At 39.7% G+C, this 13,018-nt stretch overlaps 1 protein-coding gene across 3 annotated transcripts in view; it reads left to right on the forward strand.

Moving 5' to 3' along the window:
* TTC7B (tetratricopeptide repeat domain 7B) overlaps window positions 1-13,018 on the forward strand; it is a 106,616-nt gene that overhangs the window by 45,519 nt on the left and 48,079 nt on the right. For all 3 annotated transcript variants that reach the window (XM_082232652.1, XM_082232653.1, XM_082232654.1), the window contains exons 10-14: window positions 4,073-4,156; window positions 8,379-8,483; window positions 9,501-9,618; window positions 10,497-10,554; window positions 12,536-12,608. In XM_082232652.1, the coding sequence (XP_082088778.1) occupies window positions 4,073-4,156; window positions 8,379-8,483; window positions 9,501-9,618; window positions 10,497-10,554; window positions 12,536-12,608 (438 nt within the window). The remainder of the gene's footprint in view (window positions 1-4,072; window positions 4,157-8,378; window positions 8,484-9,500; window positions 9,619-10,496; window positions 10,555-12,535; window positions 12,609-13,018) is intronic.

A 13,018-nucleotide genomic window follows, 5' to 3' on the forward strand; every position in this document is an offset into this window, starting at 1 on the left:
AAACCATGTTACCTTGATAGGCTTTTCTGATTCCTTGCTGCCAAAATGAGTCATTGTATGTCCAACCTTTATTTTATGAGAATCACCATAGTGATTCAAAGCCTGGTTGAAGAAAACGTCGCCATAACATTATGCAAAACCAACTTGAATGCTTTCATTGCCTTCTTATAACTAGATTCTGTGATAAAAACAATATTGCGAATGAATTCTTAGGGTGTTTTTGTTTTGTTTTGTTTTGTTTTAAGAAAAAAATCATACACATGCAGAGTCCTGTTATTTTCTAAGGTTACAATGCTACACAAGCTTACCTGAGAGTTGCCTCAGAATAGACATGTATAGCATTGTTTTGGGGTATTTGAAGTAACTTTTAAGTTAGCATTTGTTAAAAATAAATTAAAATTTATCAACTTTTATTTAAAAAGCCAAGTTTAAGTATGTGTGTATGAATAGATATTCCAAAATATATATAGACCAATTGAAAATTATTTAACTCCCCTGAATTCTCAAAGCAAGGGAGGAAAATGGTATGCTGTACACACATCAGGGATGCTATTACTAACAACTGTGTAAAAGCATAGTACTGTTACTCATGCTAGAACTTCTCTCTGTGACTACATAATAAATGGCCTACCTAGAAGATGAAGATGTGGGGAAATGACTGCATCAGGTCAGAAAGTTTGAATGGTCCCAGTTCACTACTTTAGCTTGGCTTTTGTTGTTGTTGTTGTTTTGTTATTTTGGCTGAGTGTTGGTGAATCAAATATTTTAACTTTAAGTTCTATACAGTGGTACCTCGGGTTAAGTACTTAATTCGTTCCAGAGTTCCATTCTTAACCTGAAACTGTTCTTAACCTGAAGCACCACTTTAGCTAATGGGGCCTCCTGCTGCTGCCGTGCCGCCGGAGCACGATTTCTGTTCTCATCCTGAAGCAAAGTGCTTAACCCGAAGCACTATTTCTGGGTTAGCAGAGTCTGTAACCTGAAGCGTATGTAACCTGAAGCGTATGTAACCCGAGGTACCACTGTATCGTGAAAAACAATATAGGGAAAATACTTGCGAGGGGAAATACTTTAATCTTGCCATTTAAAAACAAATCAGTGGTTCACAGCAAGTGGACTGATGCGTGCAGCTGTGAGGAACTGAGCAACTCAAGCAAAACTTTGCATGAAAATATTCAGAGTATACTTGCCAGGAGATCACCATGGTGGTTACAGTAGCTGGTTTCCTTTTTGCAAAGAGATGACCTACATTTCTCACTTTCCCCATTTGGATCATGCACTGTTGCTTTGAAAGGTCGTATCTGTAACCTTGAACCTACTTTGGAACTTTCTTGTTACACTTCCCTTGACTTTTTCCTTTTACCTTACTCTTTTTACGGACACAGATAAAGCCAGCTTGTGCTTTGTCCTCCTGATCTGTGTTCTATTGATTCCGTTGTCTTGATCAGTAGAGCTTTTGAACTGGAATAAATCAGAGATTTCAGAAGCTGTGCACTTTGTGACCTAAAGTGTTTGAGAGAGGCTCCCCCCCCCCGCCCCCCAGCTGCATCAGTCTCAGCATGAAGAGTTTTTATGAAGTGGCTTAAGGAATATGCTAGGAGTTAAGGGGGAAAGAGAGGGAGGGAAGAAGAGACACGAGAGAGGACCCCCCCAATGCTATGAACAATATGTTCCACTTGGGAAAATTAAGTTTGGGTTTACAGTAGTACCTCTAGTTATGAAGTTAATTCATTCCGGAGGTCCGTTCTTAACCTGAAACTGTTCTTAACTAGAGGCGTGCTTTCACTAATGGGGCCTCTTGCTGCCGCTGCGCTGCCGGCGCACAATTTCCGTTCTCATCCCGGGGCAAAGTTCTCAACTTGTGGTAACTCTTCCAGGTTAGCAGAGTTTGTAACCTGAAGCGTTTGTAACCTGAGGCGTTTGTAACTGAAGGTACTACTGTACTTTAAATGTGAAATTTTCAAAAGAAGGGAGGATTTGCATTCTTTGATAAAGAGAAGCTAAGTTGCACATACAGTTGGTACCTCAGGTTACAGACGCTTCAGGTTACAGACTCCACTAACCCAGAAATAATACCTCAGGTTAAGAACTTTGCTTCAGGATGAGAATATAAATTGTGCGGCGGCAGCGGGAGGCCCCATTAGCTAAGGTAGTACCTCATGTTAAGAACAGTTTCAGGTTAAGAACAGACCTCCAGAACAAATTAAGTTCTTAACCTGAGGTACCACTGTAATTTTACAGAATCACCCCCCAAAAAGAGGGAAGAGGAAGGAGAGTAGTATATTGTTTAAAGCCTTCAAACCAGTCTACCTCCTTCCCCACAGACCCTCTTGAGAGTTAAGAGCAGCTGAAGGGGTGCTCTTGGTGGTTGTTCTACTCTCAGAAGCTTGGGGGGGTACTTTCCCTATACAGTGGTACCTCGGGTTACATATGCTTCAGGTTACATACGGTTCAGGTTACACACTCTGCTTACCCAGAAATAGTGCTTCAGGTTAAGAAATTTGCTTCAGGATAAGAACAGAAATCGGGCTCCAGCGATGCAGCGGCAGCGGGAGGCCCCATTAGCTAAAGTGGTACTTCAGGTTAAGTACAGTTTCAGGTTAAGAACGGACCTCCGGAACGAATTAAGTACTTAACCCGAGGTACCACTGTACAGCTTTTGGGGAGTGCAGAAGACTCATTGCCCCTGACACCTGATACATGTGCATTCAGGACCTGCCTGATTCCTAGGGCTGCAATTTGTGTTTACTGTTTTAAATGGTTGTAGCCCCTCCTGGGAGCTGCTGGGGAAGGGTGGATAATAAGTGTAATAGTAATAATAAAAATAAAAGTAATAACAGCAGAAAGCAGGTTTCACTCCATATTTTGTGGGCCCCAGGCAAGAGATCTGCAGTATGCCCAACCCATCCATTTTCTATCTCCAATGCTAGGGCCAAATACCCTTGGAAGAAACTGCTTAGGGGCCACATGTCCAGAGTAGGTGGGGGCACAAGAAACACGCACCCCATTCTTGCACACATTGCATTCTCACGCATCACATTCTCTCTCTTGTACATTGACTTATATCTTTCTTCTTTGGCAATCACTCGTAGCCGAGTAAGATTGTCTTCCATAAACACGGTTTTAACAATGGGCCCATAAGTGACTGTGGAGGCCAATTCTGGATCCACACATCCTTCCACAGTGGGGTCATTGGTTTCTGGGCGGGAGTTGATCAGTGTGTGGATTTGCCAAGCGTGCCTTCCTCCTAGCACGTTTCTCCCTTGCGTCCTGAGTTCAAGTGTCTTCAAAGCCTTTGGTAAAGGCTGTTCTCGAACTGGAGCGCTCGCAGGCCAGTGTTTCCCAGTTGTCAGTGTTTATACTACATTTTTTTAGATTTGCCTCGAGGCAGTCTTTAAACCTCTTTTGTTGACCACCAGCATTACGCTTTCCATTTTTAGCCATTGGCTAAGATTTCATCTCTGTGCACTGAGAAAGTAGAACCCACAGAAAGAAAAAGCAGTGCTCTAGCCATGCACAAAACTTCCTTCATGGCTTATGTGCATCCACATGAAGACACCCTTCTGGTTTGTTCCTTCCAGCACACAAGTGGCTGAACCGTTACGTGCAACCCTAGACACCTATGGTTTACAAACAAGCCAGAATATTAAGCCATGGCTTGAAGTTATTCAGTTATTTCTTTGGTATGTAAAGAAAGCCCAATACCTTGTGGAAGGAGACCTGAGAGATGGGTTCATATTGTGCTGTGGAGAAAAAAATAGGTTAGCAGAAAACGTGAAAAAAAGGAAATCCCAAGTTACAATTGTAATAAATTTGCCTTCTTTGGGTTAATGCAGCGATGTGCACTTCATGAGTCATAAAAATGTAAAAGTAGCCCTTAGTTTTTTGCATTCGGCAATATTACTTTTATTGCAATTTTATTTTATTGAGAGGTTTGTTTAATTGTTGCTCATTTATATAGCACTTGCAAAAAGCCAAGTGCCTTATAACTTTTATTTATTTCCAGGCTACTGCTGGAAAGATGCATGCTATCACTTTAACTGAAACTGGGTTTTGTTTCTTCTTGTTTTAGTGCTTGGAAAGAGCAATGAAATTTGCATTTGAAGAATTCCATCTTTGGTATCAGTTTGCACTGTCCTTAATGGCAGCAGGAAAAGTAGGTCTCTTTGCAGATTTTGTTTTATTGAGGTCTGCTGCTTATAATATGGGCTGCAATCCCGCACATGCTAAACCGGTGGTGTTTTAGGGGGTTGTACTTGGGTACAGGATTGTAGCTTTAACTCCATTTAACACCAAAGAACTTTAAGTCACGTTTACTGTCTTTGTGCAAGACTGAATATAATTTCAGTAAGGCAAGCACTTTTATATGCTCACTGTTAAGCTTAGCATTCTGCTGAAAGAGGTTGAATTCAATTTTTTTTTGTTTATTTCAAGTGACTTGAAACTTTTTAGCAATAATCTGCTAAAATTAATCCCTGCAGGAGGTGTGTTTTCAGTCTCTGTCCAATGTATTATTCAGAAATCCTGCCCTATTTTTTTTAATTGAGAAAAAAGGTTGATAACTAGATGGATAGAAATATGAAATGACATTCGTTGGTTCTCTGGTTCTGAACTATTCCCTCCCCTCCATTCCCTTTTCTTTTTTTTTTTTTTATAATATTTTTTATTAGTTTTACAAAAGTTTTTATAACAGACAAACACAAAAAAGAAAACAAACAAACAAACAAATATAATTTCATAATGTCATTTCATAAACTTCTTTCCTCGGACTTCCCCATACCTCCCCTTTCTGCATCCTCATGTCCAAATTTTATAGCAACTTATAAATGTTTTTTCCAACTCTAATTCATCATAGTCCTTTCTTATTCTAATCTTATATTACTGCAACCCTTTCTCTCTATAGAATCTCGACATTCTAAGCTTCATCAAGTTTATAATAGTCCTTAAGATAAATCTTGAATTTCTTCCAATCTTCTTCCGCAGTCTCCTTTCCCTGGTCTCGAATTCTGCTCGTCATTTCCGCCAATGTCATATAGTCAATCACTTTCATCTGCCATTCTTCCACGGTGGGTAGATCTTGTGTCTTCCAATACTTTGCGATCAATATTCTTGCTGCTGTTGTTGCGTACATAAAGAATGTTCTATCCTTTTTTTGCACCAATTGGCCGACAATGCCCAAGAGAAAGGCCTCTGGTTTCTTAAGAAAGGTATATTTAAATACCTTTTTCATTTCATTATATATCATCTCCCAGAAGACCTTAATCTTCGGGCATGTCCACCAAAGATGATAAAAAGTACCTTCAGTTTCCTTACATTTCCAGCATTTATTGTCAGGCAAATGGTAAATTTTTGCTAGCTTAACTGGGGTCATGTACCACCTGTATACCATTTTCATCACATTTTCCTTTAAGGCATTACATGCCGTAAATTTAATTCCGGTGTTCCACAACCTTTCCCAGTCAGCAGACATAATATTATGACCAATGTCCTATGCCCACTTAATCATAGCTGATTTAACTATTTCATCTTGTGTGTTCCATTTCAACAGCAAGTTATACATTCTTGACAAATTCTTAGTATTGGGTTCTAGCAGTTCTGTCTCGAGTTTTGATTTTTCCACCTGGAAGCCAATTTTCCTGTCTTGTTTAAAAACCTCCATTATTTGATAATAGTGGAGCCAATCTTGTACTTTGGGTTTTAGTTTTTCATGGCTCTTTAATTTCAGTTTCTCTCCATCCTGTTCTAAAATCTCACAATACTTTGGCCATCCGACCTCCATATTAACTTTCTTATGGGCCTTCGCCTCTAAGGGTGACAACCATCTAGGGGTTTTGTTTTCCAACAGGTCTTTATATCTCATCCAAACATTGAACAACGCTTTCCTTACAATGTGATTTTTAAAGGCACTATGCACTTTGATTTTGTCATACCATAAATATGCATGCCAACCGAATGCGTTATTGAAACCTTCTAAGTCCAAGATATCTGTATTCTCGAGGAGCATCCACTCTTTCAGCCAGCAGAATGCTGCTGCCTCATAGTACAATTTTAAGTCCGGCAGGGCAAATCCCCCTCTTTCTCTTGCATCTGTTAATATTTTATATTTTATTCTGGGCTTTTTGCCCTGCCAGACAAATTTCGCAATATCTTTCTGCCACCTCTTGAAACAGTCCATCTTGTCAATAATCTGCAAAGTTTGAAACAAAAATAACATTCTAGGCAATACATTCATCTTAATTACTGCAATTCGGCCTAACATTGATAATCTCAAATTTGACCATATTTCTAAGTCTTTTTTAATTTCTAACCAACATTTTTCATAATTGTCCTTATATAAATTCAAATTTTTAGATGTTAAATTAACCCCTAGGTATTTCACCTTCTTAACCACCATCAAACCCGTCTCTTCTTGAAACTTATTCTTCTCCATATCTGTCAGGTTTTTCCCTAAGACTTTAGTTTTTTGTTTATTCAATTTAAATCCAGCTACCTGGCCAAATTGTTGAATTATCTCCAACACCTTTTTCGTGCTAGTGTATGGCTCTTGTAAAGTCAAAACTAAGTCATCTGCGAAAGCCCTTAACTTGTAATGTTTTGCTCCGACCTGTACACCTTTAACTTGCTGGTCCTCTCTAATCATGTTCAGCAACACCTCCAGGACCGAAATAAAAAGCAATGGGGAAATTGGGCACCCCTGTCGTGTTCCTTTTTCTATCTTAAGTTCCTCAGTTATTACATTGTTTACAATCAACTTAGCTTTTTGTTCGGAATATATTGCACCTATACCATTCTCAAAACCTTGTCCTACCCCCATCCCATGAAGGTTCTTTTTCATAAAACTCCAAGAAATGTTGTCAAAGGCTTTCTCCGCATCCACAAATATCAAAACTGCTTTAGTATTTATATTCACCTCTAACTTTTCCAGAATGTCTATTATATTCCTAACATTGTCTGAGAGGTGTCTCTTTGGGAGAAAGCCTGCTTGGTCTCTATGAATCTTTTCCATCAATACTCTTTTGAATCTTTTTGCTAAAATGTCTGCAAAAATTTTGTAATCCACATTGAGTAACGAGATTGGGCGGTAGTTCTTCAATTGAGTCTTTTCAGTCTCTGTCTTTGGTATGAGTGAAATATATGCTTCTTTCCACGATTCAGGTGCCTTTTTTCCCTCTAAGATCTCATTACAGACATCCTTTAGCGGTTGTATCAACCATTCCTTTAACGATTTGTAATATCTGGAAGTCAGTCCATCTGGCCCTGGAGATTTGCCCAATTGCATGTCCTGAATGGCACCCTCTATCTCTTGTTCTGTTATTCTCTGGTTTAGATCCACCTTACTTTGAGGAGAGATTTTTTGTAATCCATGTTTATTAAGGAATTTATCTATGTCTTCTTCATTTTGTAATCCTTGGGAATAAAGTTTTTTGAAATAACTCACAAAACAGTTTCTTATCTCATTTGGTTTAGATATGGTCCTTCCATCCACTTCCAAACTTGAAACTGTATTTAATTTCTGTCTTTTCTTGAGTTGCCATGCCAAGAGTTTGCCACATTTGTCTGCCGACTCAAATGTCTTTTGTCTCATTTGCTTTATTTTCCACTCTATCTCTTGGTTCATCAATTCCATATATTGTGTTTGATACAATTTAATCTCCCTCAAAATCTCCTGGGACTTTGGTTTTGACCTTAATTTTTTCTCTCCTTCTTTTATCTTTTCCAAAATTTTTTCTCTTTTCTCCTTCTGCTTTCTCTTCTTTATTGAGTTTTGTTGAATCAAAAACCCTCGCATCACAGCTTTACTTGCGTCCCAGATCACTCTTCTTTCCACATCGCCCCTTAGATTGATTTCAACCTCCATTCCCTTTTCTTTAGAGCAGCCTCTTCACTCATAAATGGCAGAAAAATGGAACACAAGTTGTGCTGGGGGGGGGGGGGACAGCCATAAAGGAGAGGTATTTGGTGGTAGTTCTTGCTAATATTCTTGCTAATATTTGGTAATATTATTAAATAATATTTTTTTAAAAAAACCACACTATTTTATTTTAATCCAGTGTGGCAGTGTTCCTCCATCTCTTAAATACAACTTTCTGGCTTATCTGCAGCTTGGAAATTAGACATGTAGCCTGTGACCCACCATGTTTGATAGCCTGGCTGTGTTGCACAGGAGGCAATACCTGTTCCATTCTCTAAAAAGAAAGATACTCACAATCAGATTTGTGGGTATTGATCCTATCATGGAATTAAACTAATGCCTTTTATTTGAAATTTGTTTAGAATTCTTTTGTTACAGCTTGGAAGGGGCTTAAATGGCAAAATGCAAAATTCTTACTATATTCCACTACCCTGGTTGTCTTATCCCGAGACATGTTTTTGTACAGTCTGCTCGAGCTGTGAAGGTCTTGAAAGAGTGTATACGGTTGAAACCGGACGATGCCACAATCCCACTTCTTGCTGCCAAATTATGTATGGGATCCCTTCATTGGGTAAGTTGTTTATTAGTTCTCTTGAGTCAAGAAAAATGGGTATTTAAAGAAATATGCACACATGTCGTTGCTTTGCTGCTTTTGATCCAGCATGATTTATATTCAACTTAAATGTGAGTCCTTCTGCCAGGTCAAAATATCAAAATTCCAAGAATATATCAGATTGAAAAGAATATACTTTCAAAAGAGTGTTGAGATCCCCAGCCACTGCCACGATAATTTTAGAATTTTTGAGCACCCTGAGCTGAGTGTCAAGATGGGTAAACTTGGTTCAGATTGGAAACGGGTTGCTAATTGCAGGTAGCATTGGAGAATGCTAAAACATATGTGTTGATAAAAGCTGTAAATTGACTTGCAATTATGGTGCATGTGCGACTCTTTGGAATACATGAATACTCTCAAGAACTGGGGTGCGCAGGTAGGGAAGCAGCATGTTGGTTGGATTAGATATCCCTATCATTCTGTGTTGCCCAGGCAAAGGTTGTGATTCTTTAAAAATTCATCTGATTGCTCAAAAGATTAATAAAAATGTATCAGTTTTTAAAAAAATGCATGCCACACCAAGCACACTGTTACAGATCATCCACAATTAACCAACCATATGAGAATGATCTCCAAAAAAAGTAGCAGTTTTCAAAATTGTTTCATAGTTGGATTATTGTTCACAAGATAGGACCCCATCCCTCTGTGCATAGTCAGCTAGATTTTCTTTCTTAAAGGCCACTTTTACATGATGCATACTCTGACCCACCTCCCCATTAAGGTGGATGCAAGCATTTCCAACTTGGAGATTATGGACCAAAACTGATTGATAAAGTCGGGAGAGAAAAACACCCTGGCAGCCTTCTATAAATACCCTGTTCTATACTTGTTCTATACTTAATTCATCACTGAGGATGGCAGTCCAATTAATCTAACATTTAAGCAGACCCCATTTGAAATAGATAGTGACCATTGGGAGTGAACACGGTTCTGTCTATTAACTAGTCTCGTATAAATCTGTGCTTTTGTTTTTAGTTAGAAGAAGCAGAACGGTTTGCCAGAATGGTGGTTGATATGGGGGACAAAACATCAGAATTCAAAGCGAAAGGTTTCTTAGCCCTGGGACTGACTTACAGCTTACAAGCTACAGATGGTAAGTATATCAGTTTATAAGGGTAAAGTGTCAACAACATAGAGCATTTAGAAATATGTCAAACAGTCAAAAGGATTCATTGTACAGTGGTGCCTCGCAAGACGAAATTAATTCGTTCCGCAAGTTTTTTCTTCTTGCGAGTTTTTCGTCTTGCGAAGCACGGTTTCCCATAGGAATGCATTGAAAATCAATTAATGCGTTCCTATGGAAACCGCTTGCCAGGCTGGCGGTGCGGAGAAGGGCTTTTCTCCCCACCGCAAGCCTTCAGGACAGGTACGGGAACAGAGGGGAAGGGGCGCAGCGCTTCTCCTCTGTTCCCGGGGCTTGCGGTGGGAGGAGGGTTTTTCCTCCCCACCGCCAACATTCAGAGCAGCATTCTGAATGTTGGCGGTGGGAAGGAAAACCCTCCTCCCACCGCAAGTCTTCAGGACAGCCATCCGAAGGCTGGCTCGGGGAGAAGGGCTTTCCGCCCCACCGCCAGCCTTCGGAGCAGCCTTCCGAAGGCTGGCTCGGGGAGAAGGGCTTTCCGCCCCACCGCCAGCCTTCGGAGGAGCCTTCCGAAGGCTGGCGCGGGGAGAAGGGCTTTCCGCCCCACCGCCAGCCTTCGGAGGAGGTCCGAGGACAGTGGGGAAGACGCGCTGCGCTTCCCTGCTGTCCCGGAGATTTCCCTATGGGCTTTCGTCTTGCGAAGGAAGCCCATAGGGAAATTCATTTTGCGAAGCGCCTCCAAAACGGAAAACCCTTTCGTCTAGCGGGTTTTCCGTCTTGCGAGGCGTTCGTCTTGCGGGGCACCACTGTATGTCCATTTTTTTATTATTTTTTAAAAATGCTTGGTCTGAAGCCTCTGCTTAATATGACTAATTAAATCCTGTTTTTAGCTTCTTTGCGAGGGATACAAGAGGTCTTGCAGCGAAAGGCTCTTCTTGCATTTCAAAGGTGAGTGGGTGTTAATCTTTTCATTCAGCTGTAGATAATGAAAAAACCTTATGTGTATTTTTAAAAGAGATATTTATAAATGATTATGTAATGCGGATTTTACCTCTGGGAGTCTGCGTGCATGAGTACAGAACATATTGCGTTAACATTTGCTTCATCAAGTAGTGCTGGCAAATCCTTTGGAATCAGACTGGATTTCCTCTGATTTCATTATTAAAGATATTTTTGTTATCAGCTAGTAGAGAATAATGTTTGCGCAGCATCTGTTTAAAGAATGACTCTTTGTCTGAATACACATTTTGTTCCAGAAGAAGAAACTGTAGCTCTGAATAGCATTCCCAAAATTGACAGAATATACTGTATATGATATTGATGTTGTTTTATTAGATTGGTTTAAAGTATTTATTGTTCATTCAGGGACTTAAACCCTCTTATTCTAAGAGGTTATGAGCAAATGCAATGTCTTCACCATGACATGTAATGTGGCTCAGGAATTCTCATAAAGCAGAAGGATGAAAATAGTATATTTCTTCAATCGTGTTTTAATAACTTAAGCGTTATTGGTTCTCTATTAGCTTCCTAGAGACATATTATCTTCAATGACAACTTCTAGCTCCTTAGCTATGTACACAGGCAGAATAGTTGCATGAGCAGAGAATTAGGGCAGATCCATTCGATAGTAACATGATTGTGAGCCGTCTCTAAATTTAATTTGTACCTCAAGCAATATAGTGATTGACTGATTCGTCCCCTTAATAAATAAATAAATTTACATTTTTATGTAAATAGAGGCCCCACATCTGATAGAACTTGAACTTTCTGATCTAATTCTTTTAATTGTTCTTTCGGATGTTTTAATTGTTTAGTAAAGCACAGCTGAAATTAAGGCATAAGGACTAGGCTGTAATGTTTGCTACAGGACAGGGTGAACATGCTTTTTAATGAAAAAAAAATGTTCTGAGTTAGAAGGCTTCTGGAGAAATTCCTTTCTGACTCTATTCATGACCCTCCAGCAGTGGAAAATATGGATTTAGCTATCATATACACTTTCTTGCTACAGATGGCATCACCTCTGTCATCTCTTGTACCATAGCAGGCATTTGTGCAAGCAGTATTAAGTCTGGATTATTTCTGGGCTATTTACAGAGGTCTGAAATTGATGGGTGTCATATAGATCAGTGGGCAGCTGCCAGATGGTAACAACTTTAAGTCAGTCCTAGCTTTAACTGGATTTTTGAAACAGTAACCTACAAGATAAAATCTCTGTATCCCATTATTAATTCAATGAGCTGCCTATTTATCAGTTTTTTAATTCACTTCTTAAAAATAGAATAAAATGTTAAAGGTCCCCTGTCCCTTAACCTCAGAGCAGAAGCTATTCTTCCTACTTCAAGAATATTATTACTTCACTGCATATTTTGCTTGTGAGCACTTGACAATGGAAACCTTGAAATACGGTCCCTGGAGAATGTGTGAAAGTGCCTTCATCTCCCATCTTCCCCAGATGTTCCAAATATTTGATTTTGCATTTATGCATGTATTCAAATATTCCAACATCTGCAGGCCACAGATTCCCCACTCTGAACTAGAGACTTACTTTGCAAAGCTGTGATAGAAGACCCAGTGGAGAGTCATGAGAAATATGAGGACTGTCTTTCTTCTAGTTCACCTTTGCCTCTCCAGCCGTACACCCTGTAAATTTGGTCCTTTTTTGTTTTTAACACCCACCACATGCAAAACTATGGAATAAATAAAAGCAGAGATCCTCACTTGAACTGTACTGTTAATAATAAGGCTGATGGCTGTAATGTTGTGGTTTAAGATGGGGATGCTAGGAAGGCTGAGGAGCAGAGTTAGCTTCCTGCTCAGGAACAAAATTCCGCTGGTAGATCAGTTATCAGCAGTACAAATTGACAAATACAAAGGTAAACCTGGACATTTAAAGTGACTTGATGGTCTAAATACGTTTACTATTTTTCAGGGCTCACATCTTGTCTCCAACTGATCACCTGGCAGCATTTTATCTAGCTTTACAGTTTGCTATATCCCGACAGGTGAGTTCTGAAATTGTCACGTTATTGGGTCCCCTCCGCCATATTTTTCAGCAGAATCCATATGCCGGTGGGGGAGGGGGTCAGCAAAAAAAATCCCTACAGGGGGATAATTAGGGAAGTATAAATAATAGCTGTATTAGTTAATGATCATCTGTACGTTCATATTTATTCTTGATCTTCCTGTTTCTAAGAAGTGGAACAAACGCTTTCTTCGTCCACCAAGAAGTGCAAAGAACAGCTTCAGGTCCTTCGTACCTTGAAAACAAGGCTCTTATTCTGAGATGTTTAAGAAGAACTGGAGATATCTCTGGGATGCATCTAGCCTTCAGAGTCCAGAAGCACAAAGGCTTTGATATTTTTACTCAGCCTTCTTCTCTGACCCTCAAGCCCCATCCCAACATGAAATCCAG

The sequence above is a fragment of the Podarcis vaucheri genome, assembly GCF_965113315.1.
Source record: "Podarcis vaucheri genome assembly, chromosome: 1".
NCBI classification, from domain to species: Eukaryota; Metazoa; Chordata; class Lepidosauria; order Squamata; family Lacertidae; genus Podarcis; species Podarcis vaucheri.